The sequence below is a fragment of the Camelus bactrianus genome, chromosome 9 (assembly GCF_048773025.1).
Source record: "Camelus bactrianus isolate YW-2024 breed Bactrian camel chromosome 9, ASM4877302v1, whole genome shotgun sequence".
NCBI classification, from domain to species: Eukaryota; Metazoa; Chordata; class Mammalia; order Artiodactyla; family Camelidae; genus Camelus; species Camelus bactrianus.
This window is the reverse complement of record NC_133547.1, coordinates 9,548,446-9,575,353: the sequence shown is the minus strand read 5'-3', so window position 1 is coordinate 9,575,353 and position 26,908 is coordinate 9,548,446. Positions and strand designations below refer to the sequence as shown.

At 47.0% G+C, this 26,908-nt stretch overlaps 2 protein-coding genes across 20 annotated transcripts in view; one reads left to right on the top strand and one right to left on the bottom strand.

Annotated features, from left to right (window-relative positions):
• The window catches only part of CEACAM20 (CEA cell adhesion molecule 20), a 100,138-nt gene that overhangs the window by 39,843 nt on the left and 33,387 nt on the right, over positions 1 to 26,908 (bottom strand). For 7 of the 15 annotated variants that reach the window (XM_074369470.1, XM_074369474.1, XM_074369477.1 and 4 more), the window contains exons 2-3: positions 6,111 to 6,300; positions 4,325 to 4,424 (exon numbers count right to left, since the gene is read on the bottom strand). The exons of 4 other annotated variants lie outside the window; for them this stretch is intronic. The gene's annotated coding sequence lies outside the window, so the exon portion shown is untranslated. Of the gene's footprint in view, positions 1 to 4,324; positions 4,425 to 5,760; positions 5,881 to 6,110; positions 6,301 to 26,908 lie in introns of all 15 variants that reach the window. 4 more of the 15 variants (XM_074369472.1, XM_074369478.1, XM_074369475.1 and 1 more) reach the window with 2 other exon arrangements.
• On the top strand, positions 4,409 to 26,205 carry IGSF23 (immunoglobulin superfamily member 23). Of its 5 annotated transcripts, none has more exons than XM_074369492.1 (5): positions 4,410 to 4,789; positions 11,118 to 11,441; positions 14,160 to 14,337; positions 16,659 to 16,812; positions 25,604 to 26,205. In XM_074369492.1, exons 1-5 carry the CDS (start codon positions 4,726 to 4,728, stop codon positions 25,664 to 25,666), a joined length of 783 nt encoding a protein of 260 aa, XP_074225593.1. In that variant the 5' UTR covers positions 4,410 to 4,725; the 3' UTR covers positions 25,667 to 26,205. The 5 variants fall into 5 exon arrangements, with proteins under 5 accessions (XP_074225590.1, XP_074225593.1, XP_074225594.1 ...); XM_074369493.1 differs by lacking the exon at positions 25,604 to 26,205 and adding an exon at positions 19,268 to 19,386; XM_074369490.1 differs by having other exon boundaries at positions 4,412 to 4,789; positions 14,160 to 14,429; positions 25,604 to 25,746.

The following is a 26,908-nucleotide window of genomic DNA, read 5'->3' as shown; positions in this document are numbered from 1 at the left end:
GAAAACTGCTTTCACTTGGGAGGTGCTATTGCACTTGTGTTTTCTAAATGTTGGGAGGATGGGTCTGGTGTGTGACATTCTTGTGCATCTGATTTGACTTAGGATTGGATTGATTAAATTGTGAGAGACTGAAAGGGACAGACCCACGCCAGGGGTAGACAACTGGGTGTCCTCTGATGGAAAAGGTAAATAATGCTGTTGCCACCAGACCCCACAAGCTGAAGAACTGAGGCTGCAGAACTGACCCACTAGGGGAGCTGCTCCCTCTACCATCACTGAAAGGTGGGGAATCAAAAAACTGCAGCTACAGGCATACCTCAAGATATTACTGGTTCAGCTCTAGACCATTGCAATAAAGCAAATATCATAATAAAGCAAGTCACAGGAATTTCTTGGCTTCCCAGTGCGTATAAAAGTTGTAGTCTATTAAATGTGCAATAGCATTATGTCTAAAAAATGCACATACCTTAATTTGAAAATACTTTATTACTAAAAAATGCTAACCATCATCTGAGCCTTCAGTGAGTTGTAGTAGCAACATCAAAGATCACTAATCACAAATCACCATAACAAATATAATCATAATGATAAAGGTTGAAATACTGCAAGAATTACCAAAATGTGACACAGAGACGAGGTGAGCAAATGGAAAAATCGTGCTCGCTGATAGACTCGTTCAACACAGGGTTGCCACAAACCTTCAATTTGTTAAAACAAAACAAAACAAAACAAAAAAACTAACAGGCCTGTGCTCCAGAACCACATCATGCTTGCTGGATTCAGAAAGAGAAGAACCTCTTAAAATGCATGAAGCCAGTCACTAGCAATGCCTCAGGAAAAAAAAAAAAAAAAACAAACCACCAGCCTGTTCATGACTGTGCTTTCCAAAATATGTGGCAAAAGCATCGTAAGCAGAATCTCTGTTCCACTTTCTCTTTCCAGATCTCATGCAAGTGGGTCAGACTGGCAGAACCCTGGTTTCAAGGGACATAAGGAAGTGTAGTTTTAGCTATATGAAGGCATGCCAGAAGAAGGAAGGCTCGGATGGTGAGCAAATGAATCCACAATCTAAAATCCCTGGGACATTTTCTCTTCAGCTTCCTACATCCAGGGGGAAACCCATACCTGGTCTTTCCCTGCGTAGGGAGGGCCTGCTTTGCATTAGAAGATCCAGATAACCTCTGGTTTCTTTACACCTACTTTTCTACCAGCATCTGGGTGGAGCCTTAAGATCTCAATGAATATCACCCCTCATCCTGGTCTGCAGGCAGAAACAATTGAGAGAGAGAAAGAGATGCAGAAGTAAGCAAAAGGGAGGGTACCACGATGGCTTTATTATCTGAACAATAAACAATAGCAGGAAACATGGCCAGGTCCTGTGGTCCATTGGGTTTGCCATCACCTTCCCCTACTTTCTGCTGCCTCCAAACTGAATGGCTTAAAATTTGTCTGTGTGTAACAGATTCAAAATGACAATAACTTAAATTACACATACTCAGACAGGGGCTATGAGTTTGGGGAGGAAAATACCACAGAGGTGAAGTGCCCTTCTTATCACAACATATTATGAGCTACATAATACTCACATGACATCACTAGTGATGGTGGACTAAGCTATCTGACCCTAATAAAAGAGAAGTGACTTATTAAGATGTCACATTTGCCATTTGCCTTCTTTCTTCCTATTTAAGTAGTCAATCCCTTCCCCAAGTTAACTATGGACTCAATGATGGTTTGTCATGATTTCTATGTAAGTAGAAGTTACAATTTCTATGTAATTTAGCTATTTCTTGGAATATAAGAAAGGGTTTATTTAAATTGCATCCTACCTTGGTTGGACTGTAAAGTCAAGCTATGTACCTGATTGCTCCTGGCCCTCTTCTATTTTTTTAAAAAACAAATTTTAAAAAACTTAATTGTGGTTTTTACAAACTCTCATAATATAAAATTTACCATCTTAACCCTTTTTAAGGTGCAGTTCAGTAATGTTAAGTATCTTCACATCATTATGTAACAGACTGGGACTCATGTTCTTTTGGTGACACACCAAAAATTTCCTCAGTCATGTGGAAAGAAATGTTTTATTTTCATCTGCATTAATGTAATTAGTATATTAGTATATAATTTGGGGGTCGTTAATATTTTAAAACTGACTTGAGCTTATTTTAGTTCAGTCATTTTAAAGAAAACTATTGAGTAAACAAATTAAAATGGATGTGGGTGTGATATGGAAGGATTTATGATGTGGTATGAGAAAGACAGAAGCTTGTGAACCACTGACCTGCTAAATTCTCCTTCTCCCCCAGGGTCAGTGTAACCATCGCCTCCGCAAGGGGCTTCCCCTCCCCATCCTCAGTCTCTGCTAGATCCCAAGTCATATGCTCTCAAAACTCTATTTTTCACTTTTCCTTTCAAAGTTCTTTTGGAGGCAAGTAACTGAATTCCAAATCAAACTGTTCTGGGAAATCAATGAGAATATATATAGACTCACATAAAACAAAATATGAAGGAGGGAGGTGTGTATAGTTAGCTCAGTGGTAGAGCACATGCTTAGCATGCTTGAGGTCCTCAGTCCAATCCCCAGTACCGCCATTAAAAATAATTAAATAAAAATATTAAAAATATGAAGGATTAGCACCACACCAACTTTAGGCACAGCTGGATCTAGGTGTTTAAATGATGGCGTCAGAAATTTCTGTCCATCTACCAGCTATGCTTTCCTAAGGTTGGCCTCACTCTGAAGCAGCATCTCTACTCATGATTGTATCCACAGTTGTATCCTTTCAGCTTTAGCAAGAACAGCAGAAAGAAATGCTGTTTTCTCCAGAGCTCCAATAAAAATCCTCATTTTGCTCCTCCTTGGCCTGCTTTAGGTCATGTGCCCAACTCTCAAGACATCACCCCGGCATGGGATTGATATGCTCTCATTGGCCAGGCTTGGATCACATGTCCAGTCTCTACCCAATCACTGTGGTTGGAGGATGAAGTGCTCTGATTGGCAAGACCTGGGCCCTTCAGCTCCAGGGCACCAGATGCTGTTACCCAGATAAAAGAGAGTGAATGCTGGTGGAGCGGAAACTACAGTCCTCATCCACAGATGGTTATTAATGATGTTGCAAGTATTTGCTTATCATCCTTTGGTCATCCCCTGGCCTACCATGTCCCCTAACAGAGGCCTTCAGAAAAATCATAAAAGAGGCAGTATGGCTAATGCTAATAAAGACATAACCAAGTCACTTGATGATGACTGCTTTAGAGACTCATGGAGGAAACTTTGCCCCAGGGTGGGGTAGAACCTGGACATCTCCGGGAGAGAAAAGCATGAACTTCTGAGTTCAAATTCCAACACTCATATTATGCTCACCCACTTACTCATTCTTTCATGCATCCCCTAAAGGAAATTTTTTCACCCATAATGTGCCAGGTACGGTTCTAGACACTGGAGACACAGTGGTGAGCCAGACAAAAATCCCTTCCCTCCTGGATCTGACATTCTAGTTCAGGAGGTGGGTGTAGGGGAGTAGAGACAGATAAATAAACAACCAAACAAAGAAATAAATAATCTCAGAGAGTAATAAATATTGTAAAGAAAATTAAACAGTGTGTCTTGCTAGCAAGAAGCTGGGGCCTGACTTACAGTAGGTGTTAGGGAAGGCCTTTTTAAGGAGCTGATATATGATTTGAGGCTGGAATAATGAGATGCAGTCAGCCATGAGATGACGGGGGTAAACCTCTAAGAAGAGCAAGTGCTAAGGCCCTGAGGTGGCTTGATCCAAGACCTGACAAAAGCCATGGTGAATTGCTGAGAGATGTCAGGTGAATTACTCAGCCTCCATGCACCACTGGAAAATAAGGATGATCATACCAGCCCCTCAAGACTCCTATGAGGATTCAATCAGGCAACTATAAAAGGCTAGTGTTGTGCCTGGCACACAGCAGGTGTTCAGTGAACATCAGTTATAGTTTAAGCAATAAAATTATTAATTAGAGAAGGAAAGAATGGGTCTAGAGGATCAAAAGGATGTGAGAAATGAACTTTTGTGCCTTACCCTTCCAAAATCCCAAATTCAGGATACAGTATGAACAAGAGGCTTCTGAATATGACTCCCAAGACACCCCGGCTATCAATAATAATTTGCATTATTTTAATAGCTATGTTCATTTATTGAGTACCTACTATATGCCAGGCACTTTGCTGGGAACCTGATGTCCATGGGTCCCTCTGACTCTAGGGCAGGCATTATTATTAACACCCCCATTTTACTGAGGCTCAGAACAATAGTCAGAGAGTCTGGAGCAAAGCCAAGAGGCCAGCACCGCCTACCTGACGACCTTTGGTCGGTCCTCTCCTCTGACGTGAGGTTACAGAGGCAGGACAAGCCTGCCCCACCCTCCACCTTCATCATTCTCCAGGTCTGGAGGGGCTGGGAGTGGGAGCAGAGAGAGAGAGGGGAGTGAAATCTCAGAGCCCCTTCTTCAGGGACTCCACCCTAGCCTGCTCCCCACCCACCACAGCCATCAACTCAGTGCTAGAGAAGGGTGACCACTTGGAGGTGACTTTCCAGCCCAAGGCTGGAACCCGAGACTGGACGAAGCGCAGGTGTTGCCAGGAAACGCTCGGGGCACGTGCGGGGGCGGGGCCAAGGCTGAGTACTTGACTGTGCGGTCTGGGAGACCCCACTCCTGACCGGCGACCTCCTCCGCGCCACCAGGACAGGACCCGGCATGAGGTGTCCTCTGGGCGCCGGCTCCGGCCACAGCCCTGCCTGGAAGAGGCTGCTTCTAACAGGTGCGTGAGAGACAGGGGTAACCCTACAGGCTGGGGACAAGATAGGGACATCCCCAGGGAGAGTCTCTATCCAAATCAGAGACGCTCCCACTCGGAGCTCTGACTCTGGTCAGTTTAAAACCCATGCAGAATGGGCACCCGAGATCTCTTGAAATTCCCAAGAGGCTGTGCAATTGACCCCCCTTTTAGAAGGAGGAAAATGAGGCTTAGATAGGGGCGGGGTCACCTGCCCAAGAGCAGGCAGCTGGCAAGGGCAGAAGCAGAATCCAGGACCCCACCTCAGCCACTTTCTACCAGAGCATCCCGTCTCACCCCAGCTATCCATATCTAATAACAATTTTAATAATAAGAACAGTAATAATAATAACAATCATAATATAGAGAGGTCATTGTGACTGAATACATCTATGTGGCAGCCTGTTCTAAGTGCTTTCATGTAGTAACATTTAATTCCCAACCCCATGAGGCAAGGGCTGTATGATCCCTATTTCATAGAGGGGGAAACTGAGGCACAGAGGGGTTATATATCCTCCCCAGGCCACACAGCTTGGAAGTAGCAGAAGGAAGATTGGAACCCAGATGGTCTGGCCTCCAAGACCACACCTTCCAGAGATTACACACATCTGCCTCTCAGATAGTTAATAAATTGCCTCTATTTCCAGGTCTTAGAAAAGGCCAGTTCTGTATCATTTCCAAACCTCAAACTCCACCTAGTTTAAGGCTTTGCCTCCTCCCCAGCTCAGGCCTGGTTCAGACTGCAGTGAGGACGTGGTGGGATGTGGTGGGCCTCATTCCTATTTCTCTCTCTGTGTCCTTTCTCCCCACCCAGAGCTGAGGTCTGCGGCCCCCCAAGGCCATGGGCAGAGGGTAGGAGGGCTAGAAGGGGGCAGGAAAGTTTCTACTTGGCTGCTGTAGTTGTAAGGTGAAGACATGGCCTCCTGTGTGGCTGAGGCATGGTTGAGGGAACCTACCCAGCAAGTCCTCTCCCAACGGGGGTGTCTTTGCCAGGGTGGCCTCCAGCTGGCTCCCTTCCGAGGCATCCACACTGGCTCATGGGAGACTTGTGAACATCTTTGTTGTCCCACCAACAGCTGGAGGTATGGGCCATGTTAACCCAGCCCTCTCTCTCCTCCACCCCAAAGGGCCTCTTCTCCATCCCTCCCCTGGGGACTTATCAGTTTAAGTTCCCACAAACTCCAGGGAGCACAGCTCCAGCTGGCCAAGAGGTTCCCTTGGAGCCATCTTCATTTGGCAGGGGGTGCAGAGGAAAGCCTCAGCCCCTATCCCCACCCCTCAGGTGGACCCCCCGGTTCATCCTCACCTCTCCTGTAGAAAGCCTCACTCTGTGCCGCCTCCTCCTCTCCATGAGCTCTTGTCTCCCGTCCCAAAGCCTGGTGAGCACAGAGCGGCTGGTGCTGGAGGAACTGGGGATGGGCAACCCATTAGCCAGACCTCAATTGAGAATGTAGGGTTCTTGTCATCTGCTGTTTTGTTCTCAGCCTCTGAAACCTCTGGGGAAATTTTGAGACAATGGGAGAGTCAAGTTTAACATTCTGGTATATCTATCTGGTATAACCTGATATATATATGTATATATTACACATGCTGGCTTACATATATAATCAATATATATAGTGATTCAGGGAATGTCCTGGGCTCGAATAGGAAAAATTTGAATAGAGACTTTTTCCCACTTGATTGAAGGTTAGAGATAAAATAAAACAGCCATGCTCCTGTCAAGTAAGAGTTCTAGGGGGAGGGTAGAGCTCAGTGGTAGAATACATGCCCAGCATGCACAAGGTCCTGTGTTCAATCCCCAGTGCCTCCATCAATAAAATAAATAAATAAGTAAACCTAATTACCTCCCCCTGAGGAAAAAAAAAAGAGTTCTGGAATCATCTATATGTTTCCAGCTCTGAAATTCCATATATATATATACACTTTATATATTTATATATATACTTTATAGGTATTTTTATATAGGTAAGGTATTATTATATTGTGTTTACCTTATATACAAGCTATATATGTTTACATATATATAAATACCTATATATATATATGTAAAATACCTAAATATATATGTATATAATACTTAAGTTAGACCGTCCTCGGCCCTGAAAATTCATGATCTCATTGGATCTCAGGCACTCCTATGAACTGGCTACTATCCACCCTCCATGACGAGTGGGAAAACTGAGGGTCAGAGCTCAGAAATAAAAGTGGCAGAGTCAGGTTTATGAACCCACGTCCAGTGGCCTCAAAGTCTGCAAATGAAACCATGATTCTACACCGGCTAGAGTGAGGATTGCTCACATATGAGGTTTCCTTCTCAAGATGCCTAAGGACACTCCTGAATCACCAGGTACCTGCAGCTGTGTCCGAGTCAGAACTCAATCCCAGAATGTGAACTGTATGACCTGGGATCTCCCCCTCTGGTCACTTATTCAACAAACCCCTGCCAGTGCCTGTTCTGTGCCCAGCCTGTGCTGGGTGGTGCTAGAGACACAACAGTGACCAAGACAGTCCCAGCCCTGCCCTCCTGGGGCTCACAGTCCAGAAGGAAGACAGACCCATCCCCAGATCGCACTGACCAAGCATCGCTGGCTGGGGCAGGAGTGGGTAGGGGGAGGGAGACCCAGACGAGAGGACTCAGGTCTGGAGCTGGGGAGGTGGTGGATGGGGATGGGGATGGGGAACCTTTCAAACCTGTCAAAATCGAAACAGGACCTCAGAAAGATAGGACACCAGCTATGCCAATTGCATCCCTGTGCTCTTGCTTCATAAGCATAAGACAGCAAACTTTTCCATCAAGACAGAAGAGCAAAATCTTGAGCAGGTTCTTGGGTATAATACTTTATTCCTGTCACTTTGGCAAGAGCTTCCATCACCCCATCAAGTCACTGAAGTTCCCTGCTGAAACATCGTAGTATCTATTACCAAGCACACTTGAGGGTCAGGGAAGATTTCAGAAGGGGAGGTGGGGGCCTGGGCTTGAATCACAGCTGGATATAGAGTTGGGGAGGAACAGCATTCTAGGTGGGGAGAACAGCACAGGCAGGGGCCCAGAGGCCAGAGCAGCTGCACGGAGTCTGACTGATGCAGAGAATGAGGAAAGAGTGGTGAGAGGGTCTTGGAGATGTAGCAAGGGTGCCAGGCAAAAAAAAAAAAAAAAAAAAAAAAAAAAGGGAGGGGGATGCCAGGCAAAGGAGCACTGAGGGCACTAGGGAGCCATGGAAGGTTTACGAGCAGGGGGTTAGAAAAGTCACACTAGCTGCCGACTCAGAGATAAAAATCAATGGAGGCGGGAGGTAGGCAGTGAGCCCCCCAGAAGGCCCTACGGCGGGACAACTCCCAGCAATCCACTTATGACCGTGGCTCTGAGACTTGTGCTGGCTGTGCCTCAGTTTCCCTGCCTGTAAAACAGACTAGTGCCAACCTCAGAGTTGCTGAGAGGATCTGTGAGGTAACAGTTGAGAGTTTGGCGCAGTCCCGGGCACTCAGCCAGCACACAGTAGCAGCTGATTGCTGGAAGCCGCCTTCTGAGACCGCTCACTCCCACTCCCAGGGCTCAGTGCATGTGTAGCTGACGATGCCGCCTGCCCTGGGATGCATTCTCTCTCGCCACTATTTCTTATTAATTTACCCAGAAGAAACCTGATGTATTAACATCTGTTCTGTCAGTGGCTATTTCTGACCCTTAAAACTTAACCACTTATTCTATAGCTTTTTTATCTTAAAAGGCATATTTACAGTACTTGTGAGTGTGGAGGCAAGAATGATAAGAATGATGATAACTATAATGTCCAGCATTTATCCGACAGTCACTTTGTTAGCGCACTAGTCTAAGCACTTTACAAGCATTAGACCAGGGCTTCTGAGCATCGGCACGACCGGCAAGTTGGACCCGATGAGCCCTTGTTGTGGGGGGCTGTCCTGTGCACTGTGGGATGTTTAGCAGCCTCCGTGGCCTCTGCCCACCAGATGCCAGGAGCACCCCCATCCCAAGTAGTGACAACCTGAAAGTTTCCAGATGTTGCTAATGTCCCCCGGGTGGGGGGCAAAATCGTCCCCAGACGAAAATCACCAGAGACATTATTATTCTCATTTTATAGATAAGGAAACTGAGGCTCAGAGAGGTTAAGTAACTTTCCCAAAGTCACCAGAGCTAATAAGTTTTGGGACTTGCATGCTGGCAGTCCAGCTCTGGAGCCTGCATTCTGGGATGTGTGCATTTGTGTGTCTTCGATAATTAAGAACCTAGTTTATACTCTCTTATTTCATTTATTCAAATTTTACTTAATTTTTGAATGGGCTATACATCCCCATGGCTCGAGTCTCAAGGATATATTAAAAGGCCTTTAGTGAAGTCTGTCCCCCCACCAACCTACCCCATTTTCCACGTCCCCTCCCTCCCCACACCCCAGACACAGATAACCACTATGTTTATGTACCCTTCTAGAGATTCTTTATGTGTTTACAAGAAAATGCAAATTCATATTTACTTTTCTCCCATTTTTACAGCAAAGGTAGCATACCACACAGACTGTTCAGCAGTGTGCATTTGTAGCTTAACTACTTACTTCAGTGACCTTTCCCTGAGTTCTTCCTCATCCTTTGGCATAGCTGTATTGTTTCGTTGTGTGAATGGACCATCATTTACTTAATCAGTTCCTTATGGATGGGCAGTTGCCATTATCGATACAGTGTGGCAAATAACCCTGCACCTTAGTCATTTCAGACTGGGAAAGTGTATCTGTGGGACACTCTCCCTGATGTTTGATTACAAAGTCAAAGGATATGGGGATTTTTCATCTTGAAAGACTTTGCCAGACTGTCCTCCACCCGGGGTTGTACCAGCCCCGTGTGCGAGCTTCCTGTTGCCCTCAGCCTCACCCACACATGGCGTCAGACTTTTGGATCATTGCCAACCTGATAGGTGAAAAGCGTAATCCTGGTTTGTTTTCATTTGCATTTCTCTTACTATGAGTACAACTGAACGTTTTTCCCTATGTCAAGAGACATTTGAATTTTCTTTTCTGTGAACCTCCTTCTCATCTCCTTTGTACATTTTTCTGTTAGGATGGTGATATTTTTCTTACTGATATCTAGGAGCTCTTTCTGTATTAGTGAAATGGGCTCTTCGTCTGTGATATGAGTTGCAAATAATTTTTCCTGGGAGGTCATGGTCTTTTAGACTTTGTGGGTGCTTGGGGTTTTTATTAAACTTTGCAGAAGTTCCTTTTTATTATGATGTCAATTTTTTCAGTCTTTTTTGACTGAAGTTGATGTTTTTACTGCATTGGTGATCATTCCAGTGAGAGAAAGAAGAGTGGGCAAGTGCATAGGGTCTGGAGGCCAGACTCCAAGGGTTCAACTTCATTCTCTAAGCAATATGGAAATTTAATTAGAGGAAGTGAGAGAAACGGGGATGGGGGCACACTGGATGGTACAGTTTAGTGGCTGAGAATTTCAACTGCCTGGGCATGGATCACAGCTCTGTTGTTTATCACCTAAGACATCCTGGACAAATGTCTTAAATTCTCTGAGCCTCCCTTTCCTCATCTCTAATAGGAGTATAATAGTTGTATCAGACAGAGTTGAGGCAAGAAGCAGATGGTTTACTCAAAAGGAGTAATGAGGGGGGTTTAATAGGGGGGCTATTGGCAGAGGTGTAGGCAGGGCATGGGTAACCCATGGAAGACAGGGAACTGTGCAGCACCTAACGGCTAGCAACAGCGGGAAGCTGTTACTTCCCCTGGGCTGGAAGCTATAAGAGGAAGAGCAGACACCAAAGCCTAAAAAGAGTGGTATATGGAGGGGGGCACCCAACGGGAGCTTTAGTAGAGGGACCTCGCCAATCAGTGTTGATGGAGCAGGGAGGGAGCTATGGGACCAGTTCCCTCAAGGTCACTTGCTCCTGTCCTCCTGCCTTTCACCAATGCCTCCATTGGCAGAAGGCAACCAGAAACCCAAGGCAAGGGATCCCTAGTGATTCAGCTCAGAGAAGTCAGCCGTTGAGGGAGCAGAAAAAGGTGGAGGATGAACCTGCATGACATCCAGCATAATAAGTACTTTGTGGGGCTGATGTAGGAATAAGGGAGATAATACATGTCCAACACTTAGGCAATGTCTGGCTTGCAGGTGCTCAAGGAATATTTCTTTTATTTCTACACTATTTTATTATTATTATTATCACCATTGTCATCATCAACTCTGGGTGGTACTCAATCTCACCAGGTCAGGAAGGATTACTTGCTGGGGCAGCATCTTGCCTTTGGTCCCAATTGCTGGCCTGCTCTCTCCTCTCCTTGCTCCCCACTCCAAGGCACCCTGCTTGCATTCTTGGAGCTGCCTTCCTCTGCATCTCTGGCGCCCTTGACGGAAGGAGCTGATGCCCACCTGCCTGTCCGCGGAAGCCTCGATGGTGTTCTCTCCACTTCTTGGTTTCGAGGGCACGAGGCCCGGACGGAAGCCATGATCTTCTCCCCTGAGGGTCTCCCAGGGCCTGGCCACACTGGCCGGGAGACACTGGACACCCAAGGCAGCCTGGTCATTAGAAATGTGACAACTCAGGACGCGGGCAGCTACACCATGGTGCTGGAAACGAGCAAGGGACGCAGGAGTGTGACGGAGCAGATACAGGTCAAGGGTGAGTGGGGCCCTATGGCAGGAGGGGTGAGTTCTTGGTCAGCAGGGCCCATCAGGATCCATTCTGTGCTCCCTAGCAGACCAACCCAAAACTTAAAATAGCAACCACTTCTTTAGCTCATGATTCTGCTGGACAGTTCTTCTGGTCTCAGCTAGTTTTAGCTGAGCCCACTTATGTATCTCTGGTCAGCTAGGGAGTGAGTACCTGGGCACTGGTCCAGGGTGGCCTCCTTCCCATGTCTGGCAGTGGCCTGGCTGGCAGCTGGGACAATGGGGGTAAATGGGCCACGAGGCCTCTCATCCACCAGCAGGCTAGCCCGGGCTTGTTCACTCAGCAACGGAAGAGAAACAAGAGCGAAAGCTGCAAGGCCTCCTGAGGCCCAGACTCAGAACTAGCGTGCCATCAATTCCACCACATTGTTTTGGCCAAAATGAGTCACATGACTGGCCCAGCTCCAACGGGAGGGAAATAAGCTTCACCTCCTGATGAGAGGAGCTGCAATGTGCTTGGCCATTTTTGTCACCTATCACACTTTTCAATAGATCTTCATTAAATATTTGTTCACTATCACTTGGGGAAGGATAGGGGTCTCTGGTGGCAGCCTTCAAACTCACCTCTGTTTTTATGAGCTATTCAGCTCTGGACTTGAACTTTCACACCTAAACCGGAAAAACAAAGTCCTGAGGCTAACCAGACTCATCCTCCCTAGACGGTGGTTTAGAGATGTATTAGTCTACTAGGGCTGCCACAACAAGAGACCACCTGCCAGGAGGTTTAAAAACCAGAAAGTTATTTCTCATGGTTCTGGAGGCTGGAAGTCAAGATCAAGGTGTCGGCAGGTTTGGTTTCTTCTGAGGCCTCTCTCCTTGGCTTGCAGATTACTGCCTTCTCCCTGTGTCCTCATATGGTCTCTCCTCTGTTTGTCACCCCTGGTGTCTCCCTGTGAGTCCCAATCTCTTCTTATAAGAACATCAGTCAGATTGTATTTGGGCCCACCCTCATGGCCTCATTTTAACTTAATTACCTCTTTAAATGCCCTATTGTCAAATATTATCACTTTCTGAGGTTCTGGGGGTTAGTGCTTCAATATATGAATCTTGGAGAAGGTAAGGGAAAGACATAATTTAGCCCATAATGGAGACCATATAAGACTCAGAGACTGATGCTCTAACAAAGACCCAAAGTAACAGTGTCTTAAACAAGAAGGAGATTTAGCTTTCACGTAGCAGTCTGGCATAAACCATTTAGGGATGACATGGTGGCTTCATGGTATCAGGACCCAGGCTCCTTCTCGTTATTCCATCATCAGCAGGTTTTGTCTTGCTTGTGGGACCCAAGATGGTTCTCATCACATCTGCACTCCAACCAATACTACAGGGGAGGGGAAGGGGAGTGAAGATGCCTTCCTTTTAAGGCCCAACACAGAGGTTGCTCACATCTCATTGGCTGGGAACTAGTCACATGGTCATACTTAGCTTTAAGAGAAGCTGAAAATGTAGTCTTTATCCTGGGCAATCATATACCCAGCTGAAAGGTGGGATTCTGAAACTAAAGGAAGAAGGGGAGAAGAGATGGAGGGAGATAGCCAGAAGTTTCTGCCACAAGTTTCTATCTGAGGATGCCCTTGGGGGTCTCACCCACTCCCTCCATCCCAAGTTTAAGCCAAGTGTACATCAAGCTTAGCCAATGGTTCCTTCCAACCACAGTGCATTTGGCTTCTAGATCAGTCAGGCAAGCCACCTGCTGGTCAGCCTACTCCCCAACTTGTCTCTGTGTCCCAGCATGCCTGTGGGCTCCCAGCTCCACAGTGGGTGAATGATGGGGTGTGAAGAAAAGGTGTTTGGTCCCTAGAAGCAGTGATATGGGTTAGGGAGCTGGGGCTTCAGGGGAAGGCTTGAGGTGGGCATGACCCCATTACTATCTATTAATTCAACAAACCACCACCCTGACCCTGTACCTGGCCCTGTGGTGGGCAGTGGTGGAGACACAACCTGGCTGAGACAGCCCTGGTCTGGCCTTCCCCTCCTGGGCTCAGCATCCAGTGGGGAAAATGATGCATCCCCAGACAGGGATGTCTCAGAGTGGGCAGGGCTGGGACGAGCCAGCTGGCTATGGGAGCCCAGAGGGCGCCTGGCTCCCTCTGGATTGCCTGGGAGGGCTTCTTGGAGAAGGAGGAACTCAGCAGTGAATGACACAGAGTTGGTTCCTCCCACCATGGAATTCCCAGTTGGCGGGGGAGAGAGACGTGAAAGGAATAATCTCAAGGGCAGAGCCAAAGAAAGCTTCTCTGCAGAAGTGGCATTTCAAATGCTATCTGAAGGGAGGTTAGCCAGTAAAGATGATGAGAAAGGTTGTTCCAGACAGCAAGAACAGTGTGGACAGGGCTGGAGGGGTAAGAGGACTTGGTGAGCGTGAGAAACTGAGAGCAGAGCAGTGTAGAGGGCATGGGCGTGTCCACTTCCCAGCTCTCTGATCCGCTGCCTCCATGGCAGCCGTGGGGCAACAGGTGCAGTGTTGGCAGTTGGAAGTGCTGAGGGTGAGGACGCCAACAGCTCTGCTACCCCCAGTGTCTGGAGCAACACTGGGCACAGAGCAGGCACTCCAAGCACATTCATTCATGAATGAATGAATGAATGAATGCCTCTGTGGTGAACTGAAGAAGTGCTCAGTCTCTGTGAGTGGCCTCCACCCACATGACCTTGCTCCTTGTTTGCACAGCCAACTTGGACGGGGTGTTGCTGCTGACATTCCCAGGGAATACAAACGGTGTCATCTACAGTGACCTCAACTACTCAGTGATCCTGCAGTGGGTGGCTTCCGTCAACCCTGAGCCTGTGCTACGATGGAGCTTCAATGGGAAGCCTCGTGGGACCGGGGAGAAGCTAATTATTCAGAGGTTGTCCTTAGAGGATCTGGGCACCTACGTATGCTTCGCTGAGAATAGCCAGGCAGTGTATTTCTCCAGGCCCGTGACTATCTCACTGCCACGTGAGTCTCCCACCGTCACCCCAGACCCCTGCACCCTTGCTGGTCAGTGGCCAGCTTTCCTGATTCCGTTGAGCCACTTCTATGAGCAGTCCCCTCTGAGGCCCTTTATAGCCAAGAAGGCACCCCATTCTTTCATCTGCCTGGCAGAGTGAGGATCATTAGCCCATTTTACAGATGGGAGGCTGAGACCCAAAGACATGAACTCTAATGAAAGCTCAGGGCAGGATCTGGAGGCTGCTGCCTGGGTCCTGGATCCAACCATTTGCTGGCTCTGTGAACCTGAGAAGCCCCGTCACCTCTCTGAGTCTCAGCATATGTGGGAGAGAAAAATGAAAGTGATAATATAACGAGTGGTTCCGAGCATGGGCTTTGGAATTTGAATTCTGGCTCTACCACTTCCTGGCTGTGTGACTTTAGACCAGTACCTTGACATCTCTGTGCCTCAGTTTCCTCATATGTAAAATTGGGAAGATAATTGTGCCCACTCCAAAGTGTAGTTGTGAGCATTCAATGAGATAAGCAGGTGAACAGCTTAAAATAAGAGCGCTTAGCACTACTGAACACTAGTGAGTGCTCAGTAAGGATGGACAAGCATCACTGCTGTGATTAGCATTATCTATATTATTATTCATTTGTGCCTCTTACCATGTGCAGTAGTGTGTTTGGAGGCTCGGGTGGCAGTAACAAGAACAGCCAGTTGTTGGGATAAGAAAAGTGGTTTGGGAGCCAAAGTGGGGTTCAATTCCTGCCCCTATGCCTTGTTGGCTGGGTGACCTAGAACAAGTGATGTCCCTTCTCTGAGCCTCAGCTTCCTCCTGTGTCTAACAGAGGTGGTTGTGTAGACCTCTGCAAGATTGCTACAAGAAACTGAAACAGTATATGGGTGAGGCTGGCATAACACCTTTAAATAGCAGCTGTTATGCATATTATATTTGATGTTTCTATCCATGGAGGATGAGCAGCATGGAGCAAGCTGGAAGGATGCAGAGTTGCTGGCCAGTAGAGAAGATGGGGAGGGATCTAGAGAGCAGGGAATGCATAAGCAAAGGCCCAGAGCATGGAAAGGGGCATGGCTTGGCTGCATTCCGAAAAGTTGCCTCCTCTCCCCAGCTAGGGTTCAGTGGAAGCTTCAGGATTTGGTTTTGCAGTGATTTACTGGGAGATAAAAATTTAAATCTCAGAGTATCTGGTGACCCTGATATGTTTACTGAGAATGACAATACTTCTAAGACCCCTTTCCTCACTCATCAACTGGTCAGAAAATGTTTTTTGAGCACCTATTATATGACTGGTCCATGCTGGGCAGTGCTGAGGACATCTGGTGACAGAGACAGCCCTGGCCCTGCCTTCACAGAACTCCCAGTCCAGTAGGGGACAGACCTGTCCACAAATGGTAATGACCAGAGTGCGCAAGGCTGGGCTGGGGGAGCTCAAAAGTCTGTGGGACCCAAGGGGGTATCCAACTCAGCAAGTGAATCAGAAAGGGCTCCCTGGAAGAGGGGACATCTGAGCTGATTCTAGAATACACAGGAATTATCCAGCCCAAGGGGGAGAAAATGGCATAAATGGCACTCCAGGGGCATTCCAGACAAAGGCCTGGAAGTAGGAGAGAGAGGGGCTGAGCTCAGACAATTGAGTGGAATCCAAGGGGGTGGGGAAGGATAAATTGGGAGTTCGGGATTTGTGGATACCAACTACTATATGTAAATAGATAAACAACAAGGACCTACTGTCTAGCACAGGGAACTATATTCAATACCTTCTAATAGCCTATAAAGAAAAAGAATATGAAAAGGAATATATATATATATGCATATATAACTGAATCACTATGCTATATACCAGAAATTAACACAACCCTGTAAATCGGCTCTACTTCAACTTTAAAAAAGAAAGAAAATTGAGGAGGATCCAGTGGGGCTTCGTTATAAAGGTGGAGGGTGGAGATAGCTGAGGCTGGCCAGGCATCAAGGACTCAAAGGCCAAGGTGAAGTCCTGGGGAGCCATAGCAAGGTTCTGAGCAGGGAAGGAACAGGATCAAGTTTGAACTTTAAAAAGACTCCTCTGGCTTCTGTGTGGTGGGGAGATGGGTGGGGAGAGACTGGGGCAGGAGAACAGGGAGAAGCTGGGGTGGAGACCCAGAGGATGGGAAGAGGTGGAATGGCAGGAGCTGGGATGGGGTATGGAAGGAGGGTGGCTTCCCTAGTCTCTCCTTCTCTCGGTCCCCAGAAGCCAATGTGGATCCCACAGACCCCGCGCCTGTCCGGCCGGACCCCACTCTCTCCCTGTCAGGAGGATCTGCCATCGCCCTCATCGTGGCTGCATTTGTGGGGATCGTGTTACTGATCGGAAGCATAGTTTTCACCTTAATCCAGAAGTGAAGGTACTTTCCGTCCCTCATTCCCATCCACTCAGCCCCCACAAGGCACAGAACTTGCCCTGCAGCGAGACTGAAGCCAGACCAACAGCCTCATCCCAAGGAGCTTTTAGCTCATCCAGAAAGGATGACAAAAACAGAAAGGATGACGCTGACCCCTGATGTGCCATCATCCATTCTCAAAGTGGCCTCTGGGGAACAAAGAGACAGGAGAGGGTTCTGGAGCTAGGGCCATCTCTTTTGGGGGAGGGGACAGGGTATTAGGTGTTTTCTTTTTTTTTTTTTTAATTTTTTTAATGGAGGTACGAGATTGAACCCAGGACCTCGTGCATGCTAAGCAGGCATTATACCACTGAGCTATACCTTCCCACCTGGACCTGGGTTCAAATTACAGCTCTGTCACTTACCCACAGTGAAGCCATGGGCAAGTCACTTCCTCTCTCTGTGCCTCAGTTTGCCCACCTGCAGAGTCAGGGTGATGATAACGGCCCCTGCCTCAGAGAGCCGTTGTTTAGATTAAACAAGGTAATATTTCTAAAGCCTTTATAGCAGGGCCAGGGATATGGTCAGAGCCCTATTCATCCCTTTTACACATAACTGTTGAGTCCCTACCATGTGCCAGGCACTGGGGATACCATGGGAATAAACAGAGGAAAGTCCCTGCCCTCCTGAACTTGCAGTCTAGTTGATATGCCAATGGTACACGTGATGACCAAGTAAAGCATCAATAGTATGTTGCTGATGGTGAGTGCTAAGGAGCGGGGTAAGTTTGGGAAGGAGCACAGGGAGTGTGGGGTTGGGACACAATTTAACTAAGCTAGTGAAGTCCTCCCTGAGAAAGTGACATGGGAGCAAAGACATTAAGCAAAGGAAAGGAAGGAAGAAGCCAGTGGATCTGGGGGAAGGGCATACCCAGCAGAGGGAACAGCAAGTGCAAAGGCCCTGAGGTGGGATCTGACTGGCATGTTCAAGAAACAGCCAAGAGGCCAATGTGGCATGAGGAATGGGAAGAGAAATAGGACATGGAATCAGAGAAGGAAACAGGGGTGGAGAGGGGGCAGGAGTGGTGGGGCACCAGACAGCATAAGGTCTTGTTAGCCATGTAAGGACCTGGCTTTTGTTCTGAGTGAGACAGGAGCCATGGAGGATTTAGGAAAGAGGAGGGATGGAATCTCACTTACATCTGATTTTCATTTTAATCTTAGATTAAATTAACTATTACAATAATACTGTACTATCCTACTGTGGATTAAGTGCCTAGTATGTGCTTACTAAACATTATTTAATCTCCACAAGAGGATGATAATACTGTACTATCCTACTGTGGATTGAGCGCCTAGTATGTGCTTATTAAACATTATTTAATCTCCACAAGAGCTCGGCAGGAGGTGGGGTGGAGTAGGAGTGAAGATCTCATTTTGTGTCAAAGAGGAAACTAAGACTCAGAGAGAAGGGACTGGCTCCAGACCCCACAGTTTAAGAGGGGTTCGAACCCTGAACCCTGCCTCACTCTTGGTTCTAGCCCCTAACCCTCAGTGCTTCTTCTCCACCATTGACAATACAAGCCTTGGTAGCTTATGTACTGAGGAAGAGAAATCTGCATGTTGAAATGGTTTGGAAAGGCCTCGTGGACCAGCTGGGAGGGCCTGGGGCCAGGTCTCCAGTCCGTGAGTGTTGTATGGAACCTTTAGAGTTGGGGAATAGGGGAGGGCCAGGCTGCTGCCTGAATCACCCACATCACCTTTGTCACTGTGGCTCCAATTTCCCATGCCCTCAGACAAGTCACAACAACTCTCATGGATGGGGACTGTTCTTGTGCTCATTTTCCACATGAGTAGAACTAAATCTCAGAGAAATCCATCAACTCATCAAGGACATGACGCTGACAAAGAGCTGATCTTGTATCAGACCCAGAGACAACTCTAAAGTTAGGTTCTTAGAAGAGAAAGGTGAGAAATCAGGCTGGTGTGAAAATCCTCACCCAGACTACCTGGAGTCCCTACCTCTATGAGTGGCAGGAGGGATCCCTTCCTGTCCTCCCGCCACCTTGGCCAACACCTGTTAGGATAGACCGATGCTGACGTCGTCCAGAAGGAACCAGCCTTGTCCAATCAGCTGTGACCTTGGAGGTGAGGTCCCGAGGACAAGCATGGCTGTCTTGACCCTCCCCGTGGTTTGCAGTTAAGGCCTGGCTCCTTTGGCTTATCCCAGCTCTGCCATATGCTACCTTGTGGGACTTCGGGTGAATCCTTTAATGGCTCTGTGCCCCATCTGTAGAACAGGGATAATGGTAATGTAACACCTACCTCAAAGGGTAGGTATGTGGATTAACTAATATGGTAAAAGTAAAATATTGTAAATAATGCTTGGCACATGGTGAGCCTTCAATGAACGTTGGCCACATTTTATTATTATTACTATTATTATTGCTATTGTTGTTATTTTTCTCTCTTCCTTGTAGGTGTGGCAGACGAAGAAATGGTTGAACCATTTTGGGTTTTTTTTTTCAGTTTAAATAAATTGACTAAAACTAAAAAACAAATAAATGACTCTAGACAAAAGGAGATAATTGCAAGCAGATCTTAACCATGAATTTTTGTGTGTACTCAAAAATACTGACAGCTGTTTTACAATATCCTGTTTCAAAATATACATTTTGTGGAACCCATTGTGAACATTTCTGTTCAGTGGATAATTAGAGTGGAATTTCAGTTATAGAATATGTGTATCTTCAGCTTTTATTGATGCTCCCAAATTGTTTTTCAATCAAATTTATTGTATTTTCTCACAGTGGGTTCCACAGAGAGATACTACACAGTAATGGAACAAATATGGATAAATCACAAAAGCATGAAGTCTCATAAACACAGCTCCAAGAGAAGGTAGAGGTTATAGTACCATTTTTAATAATTCAAGCATTACTAGAACTACTCTCTGCTATTACATGACAGGATATGTTGGGTAGCAAAAAAACAAAACAAAACAAAACAAAAAAACAATGTGCATCTGAAGTGTGGGCACTTGTCTATCAGCCCAAGAGGTAATACCAGGAACAGGCAGTGGGGTGGGGAGAATCCCGGGGCTGGGGACAAGAGGAAGTTCCTGGGAGCTCCTTCCTCCTGGCTTCCGGATCATTTGTCTCTGGGATGTCCCCATCTTGTTGAAAACCCCAGGGACTGCTCTCATCTCCTCTTGCCATCTACCAATACCCCATCTGCTCATCTCACCAAGTCCCTGGGAGCCACATAAACAAGCAGTCTATATTTCTTGAAACTCTTGGGCTACAAGCAAAAGAAATTCACTGAAGTCGCTCAAGAAAAAACACAGGGAATTTAGAAATTTAAGGAATTTAATATAAGGACCCAGGAAGAGTTCCAGGAATTGAAGGCTTTATCAGTTAGCACGTGCTGTGTAACAAACTATCCCCAAAAGTTAGTGGCTTGAAACAACAGCCATTTATTTAGCATACAATTCTACAGGTTATCAGTGTGGGCCAGGGTCAGCTGGGCAGTTCTTCTGGTCTCTGCCAGGCTCACTTATGCATCTTTGGTCAGTTGGCAGGTTGCCTAGGGGCTGTCTGGACTAGGATAGCCTCAGCTGTGTCAACTAGCCACTCTTCTATGTCATCTCTCATTCCCTAGCAGGCAAACCCAGGCATACTCACAAGACAGAGGCAGGATTCCAAGAATGAGAGCAGAACTGCAATGCCTCTTAGGGCCAAGGTTAAGAACAGGCACATATCACTTATGCCACATTCTACTGGCCAAAGCAAGTCACATGGTGAGGGGTAGGGAAATGACCTCATCCTTGATGGGAAGAGAAAAATCTGTGGCTATTCTTGTAATCTGCCACCAAAGCCTCGAGCGTGTTTTCAGAAAGCAGAAGAGCTGCTGGAACCAGGGCAGTTGCTCACTGCCTCTCTCAGTCCCCGACCCCTCAGCCTTTGTAAACCTCTTCTCCAGGAACATAGAATTCACAGTTCTCTGTGTCTCTCTGCAAATGGGCACTCAATGCTTCTTGGTCCACATGGAGAAAGGCACCATCCCATAGCTTCTAAATCCCCAATGCTCATGTTCAGAGGAACAGCCCAACTTAGCCAGCATCCCTTTGCCTGATTTCTGAACCCCCTGGAGAAGGTATCTGATTGGCTCACTTGGGACAGGTGTCAATACAGGCCCTATCACTGTAGCTGGGGTAAGGGTAAGAGATGTTCTGTACAATCAGAGCTCCAGCTCCTTGTCTATGGAGACTCAGTACTCAGAAAAAAAAGGGGGGGAGAGGTTTTGGTTTATAAACTGGGCAGATACTCCAAAATATGTCTTCTACACATGCAGCTTATTTTTGCTCCTTTTCAGAGAAAAAAAAAAAAAACACCTTCCAAATGCAGAGAAGTGGGTGAAGGGTCTCAACCCTCAGAAATCCATGATGCATTTGTAAATAAGATCCAACACTTTCTTTCACTGGAGAATCCTGACAGATGGTAGGCAAAGGGTACTGGTGTGACCCTAGGCGAGTCACTTACCCTCTCTGAGACTCATCTGCTTAAAATGAGTATGAATAGTGCTCCTGTGTGGATATAGCTAACATTTGAGGGACATTCAGTGCTTCTGTGACACACAACCGTGTCAACACAAAGCCACCTACCATATTACTACAATTAGCAATAATAGTAGCAGACCTGAGTTCAAATCTTGTCTATTGAGGGCTGTCCATGTGCCACCCTCTACACTAGATTTCTTACGTGTTACATCATCCTCACTGTACCCATTGAGGAAAGGAGAACCACCCCCATTTTACAGACAAAGCAAGTGAGTCTCAGACAGGGTATGACAGGGTCATCACCACAGCACACGGTGGGGCTGGTCTCCAAGCCATGCTCCCTGGCTCTGAAATCCCTGTTTCCAATCACTCCACTGCTCTGTTGCTCCCTTCCTGGAGCTGGAGCCTCCTTCTCATCCTCTCATGGGCTTCCCACCTCCTATGTCGGGGAAATGTCACTGTGCTCATGTACATAAGATAAAAGTGAGGCTCAGAGAGGGCAAGTGATTTGTCCAAGGTCACACAGCCACATGAGATGCCAACTCAAGTCTACTCAATTCCAAATCCTGTGCCTTAGACCAGCGCTGTCCAATAGAACTCTCTGTGGTGATGGTAATGTCTGTATCTGCACTGACCAATACAGTATTGTCCAACACAGGTGGCTGCTGAGCCCTGGAAATGGAGATAGTGTAACTGAGGAACTGAATTTTTAAATTTTCTTTATTTTTAATTAATTTTAATTTATCTAGCCACCTGTGGCTAAAGGCTATTATATCAGACAGTGCAACTCTTACTCCCAATGTTAAAATAAATAAATCAATCCCCTGACATCCATATGTGTAGATCACTGACTCTATGGCAGTTCTGGGATCCTAGACCTGGCCTGTCCAAGGGTCCAGATTTGCTCAGAAGTCCCTACTGTCTAACTGGCTCCTCACCCACCTGAGGTATCCTGCCCTACCACTTCTTCTTCCCACTTCCCTCCATTGTCAAAGGAGAAGTTAGTCGTTTGCTGCCGGGGTGGTGATGGAGAGAGCTGGTTCCTGCAGCTCCTAGTCTATCTGCTTCTCAGACGTGACACTACAGCCACTGCTCGGCCACCAGCCAGCCTCCAGCTGTCCTCTGGCCACGGCTGCAGCAATACTTCTTGCGCTTTGGAACAGCTGAGAGTACTGTGACGTTCCTCCCTCCACTAAAAATAAACTGTGCACATTTCCTCAAAGAGATCTCCTGACCACTCCTGTTATAAATTCAATCCCTGGGGTGAACTCTCTCATCGTACTGTTCTGCTTTATAGCACTTACCACATTGTGTCATTAAATATTTATTGGTGTGATTATTTAACATTTATCTCATCTATTAGACTCTCAGCTCCATGAATGCCAGACTTGTATCTGTTGTACAGCATGTGCTCAAGAAATGTTTGTTGAATGAATAAGAGACCAAAACCACACAACTAGGAAAACTCAAAGGCTCAGAAATGAAAGCACTGACTGAATTCCAAACCTTTCTCCAAGCTGGAGTTTAACTGGAATAACTTAACTCAAACTCCTTTCACTTTTTCTCTGTCTCAGAAAAACTGGGTCAGGCATCCTGAGGCCTCTACCCTAACCCCAGGGTGGGGTGAATAGTCATCTGGCCTCAGTAGAATAGCCCAACCTCGTCAGCAGCTGTGGTAGAGATTGCCCTCAGAGCCCCAGAATTCATTCTCTTCTCTCTCCATAGTAACAGAATCCTCAATTTTAGCTGGGTACATGATGTCCAAGGGAAAAAAAAAAAATTACACTGTCAATAAAATGTGAGAAGTGTTACGTGTCCTTAAGGTGAGGGAGCATCCTTTCCTGCTGGCAGGAATGGGAACGTGATCGCTGGAACCGAGCAGCCATATTGGAGCATGAGGTGAATGTCTCAACTACCATTTTTGATAGACTGGCAGTGGGCCAAGATCTATATTAAGAATTCTGGGAAACCACCCATGCCCCCAAGAAGGAATACCTGTATCCATTTTTTTTTTAATGGAAGTACTGGGGATTGAACGTAGGACCTCATGAGTGCTAAGCACACACTCTATCACTGAGCCATTATCCTCCTCCCACCCTCCCCATCGACTGTTAATGCCTGCTGGCATGCTTGCCAGGAAGGAGTGCCTGCATCAATTATTGATGTCTGAAGATGGTGGAGTCAGTAGCCCCGTGATTGCTTCCCCTGCGCTTCAGCCAGGTGTTCTACTCTAAGGGGGACCCAAAGAACTTACTCCCAGTTCAACGCCTACTCAGAATACACTGTGATTCACAATTACAGAGGCACAGCAAGGTTCCATAGCTATTTTAACAATGCCTGGCTCATTCATTCACTCAAGAAATATTTATTGAGCACCTTCTGTGTCGGGATCCATGCTAGATGCTGGAGATATTGCCATGAACAAGACAGACTTGGTCTCTGCTTTCACAGAGTTTACAGATTCAACCTCCAAAATCCAGCCCATTCTTTGCCCAAGTCCTCAGCCCACCCCTCTTTCCACCCAACCCAACCTTTTCCATCTCTCAAACTCTCTCTCTCTCTCTCACACACACAGAGACAAACACACACACACACACACTTTTCTCTAAATTCCAGTATTTCTAGAAAACATAATTGTATATGCTAGAGTGGGAAGGAGGAATAAAAGACATATAACAGAGAACAAATAATCACTAAAGCCATTCATTCATTCATACATTCACTCATTCAACACACCTTTCTCTGGCACCTGGGCTGTGTGGAGCCCTGTGCTGGGCAGTACTGGGAACCCAAAGGTGGCTGTGAGAGCCACACCCTGCCCTCCCAGGGCTCACAGTCCAGTGGGAGAGACAGAAGCACCCCCAGATAGTGACAACCCAGAGTAGTCAGGGCTGGGACATGGGAGCCCAGAAGGGACTCCTGATCCAGCCTGGGGGATCAGGAGGGCATCCTGCAGAGGGGCCAGCTGTCCTGGAGAACACACTGAGATGATGAACACGAGCAGCCACATCTCCTGAAGGTGATATTTACCAGACACTGCGCTCAAGGGCTTTAATGCATCCTTTCCGTTTATTTCCCCAAACCCTGGAAAGTGGATGCTATTATTAGCTCCATTTCACAGATGAGGAAGTTGAATTGTCACTGCCTAGCTGTGAGTTGCACAGCCCTGGGATCTGCCTCTGTGGAACTTAAAGCCCAGTGGGTGACACAAATCTATCCCTAAAGAGTGACACATCAGAGTGGGCAGGGCTGGGACAGTGGGACTCAGGGGGCTCTGGGAGACCAGAGGAGGGATTTGCCCAGCCTGGGGCGGGGAGGTTCCTGGCAGGCTTCCTGGAGAAGGGGATGGCTCAGCCATGACCTAAAGTGGGAGTAGCCAGTGAAGAACAGAGGGAAAATGTTCCAGCCTGAAGGTGAGCAAACATGATCTTTTTAGGACTACAAGGGTTTCCGCAGGGCTGACGTGTAAAGGGGGAGAGGAAGAGACAGCAGACTTTCATCAGGGGCCAGGTCACGCAGGACTCCAGAACCTGGACTCTTTCCTGCAAATGACAGGGATGTGCTGAAGGGTGTGGCTCTGATGACTCACAGTGGGTAGAAGTAGGCTGGGAGGGGGCGGGTTTCATTTCCTTCCTTGGGCGGTGAGAGGACTGCAGGATCTGGAAGGGGAGAACCGAGGGGAACAACCATTGTGAGGCACCACTACACCCCAAAAGATATGAGGGTTGTAGGGGGGCGCTAGTGGGAGGTGAGAGAGAGGACATGCCCCCTCTGGTAGCTCTCGGGGAAGGACAGGCAGGTGGCTGTTATTTGGGGCTTTCTCTGCCAGCTTTCTCCCACCCAGCCTCAGAGTACAGAAGGTAAAAGCTCTGCCCTCACCAACCCCACCACCCCATGCTCTGTCCAGTCCACGACCGCACCACAAAGAGGGCAGGACAGGGGTTTTCATCACTGTTTTCCACGTGAGGAACATGAGATTTAGCTGCCATGAGGTCTTTGCCCTGCACAAAACTCTGCGGCTCAACACAACACTGTAAATCAATTATACTTCAATTAGAAAAAACAACCCTACGGCTCTCTGCTGCCCACATGCCTCCTGGTCAGGGTGCACAGCAAGGTGCTACAAGCCCCAGGACACCAGAAATAATATCTGCTGTTTGTTGAGCAGCAAAATAAACAACATTTTTAGCCATATAACTCATTTCTAAATAACCGATTTAACCATCACCTCATGTTTTCATGATCCTCTATTTTACAGGTGAGAAAAAGGAGGCAAGAGAATCATACAGGTTGCATAGAACCACCAGCTGTTAGTTGGTGAAGATGGAATTTGAACCAAGGGAGTCACACTCAGGAGCCCCCACCTCACCGTTCTCAGCCTCCATCTCTCTCCCCCTCCCCTCTTCTTTCTTCCTTTCTCTCTCTCCCCCTCCCTCCCTCTCTTTCTCTCCCCACCCTCCTGCCCAGCCTCCAGGTTCCTACATCAAACCCTTTGCAACAAACCTTCACATCTGAAATTGTAAAAGCTTCAGTTCACTACCATGAGCCACCCTGGGTAGGAAACCCCACCAATCTCCGACTTTGCTGACAAGAGAGCACTGAATGACAATTTGGCACTATCCTCCAAGACCACAAATACGCGTGACCTTTGACCCAGCAAATTCACTTCTAGGAACCTATGGAACTAATACTGTCACACACGTGTGAAATGGTGTGGATGTGGTTACTCAGAGAAGGACAGATTGCCAATGCTAACAGTTGGAAACATTTGAAACGGCTATCCGCTGAAGACACGTTCAAAATTTTCACAGTGTTCATCCAAAGGAATGATCCATGGCTATGAATAAGCAAACGAATGCATGAGACAGCTTGTTATGTCCTTTTATCGAAAGATCACTGAGATACATGGTTGAGTAAACAGCAGAAAAAGGCATAATGATGCTACTATTTATTGTTTTCAATGTGAGAGAGAAGAAGAAGGAAATATTTCCCCCATTGCTTGATGATACAAGCTTCCAGGTGATTCTCCTGGATGCAGAAGTTAGAAAACCAAGGCATTCATGGGATGAGCCCCAAGGAATTGTAACAGGCCCGTTGGAGACATCCATTCACTTATTTATTCTTTCAATAGATATTTCGGCACTTGTGTAAAGAAAAATGTCCAGAACTGGTCCCAACCCTCAAGGAATTTAGAATCTTGACAGGGAGACGCACAGAAGCAAGCATTTATGTCCAAAAACCACACTTGCTTTTCCTTCCAAACCTACAACTTCTGACCTCGTCCCCATTTCAGTCAAAGGCACCTCCTCCTTCCGCCAGGTCAGGACCTTGGGGTCCTCGGTGAGAAAGAGAGGTTTCCCTCATGCCCCGCATCCAATTTGCTGGCAAATCCCTGGGTCTCTACCTTCAAAATACATTAGAATCCAACCGCTTGTTCTCTCCAACCCCACCATCACCCAGCGGTGAGCCTCCATCATCTCCCACCTGGACCACTGCAGTCACTTCCCCACTGGCTCCAACACTCAACCCCTTACAGCCTGTCCCCAACATGGCAGCCAGAGGG

What these genes read in the sequence shown, in the direction of transcription:
- IGSF23 (XM_074369489.1), top strand. Translation starts at nt 4,726, where the DNA reads ATGAGGTGTCCTCTGGGCGCCGGCTCCGGCCACAGCCCTGCCTGGAAG. An exon ending in GAAGAGGCTGCTTCTAACAG is followed by an intron (nt 4,790 to 11,117) that starts GTGCGTGAGAGA and finishes CCCCACTCCAAG; the next exon opens with GCACCCTGCTTGCATTCTTG. An exon ending in GGAGCAGATACAGGTCAAGG is followed by an intron (nt 11,442 to 14,159) that starts GTGAGTGGGGCC and finishes TTGTTTGCACAG; the next exon opens with CCAACTTGGACGGGGTGTTG.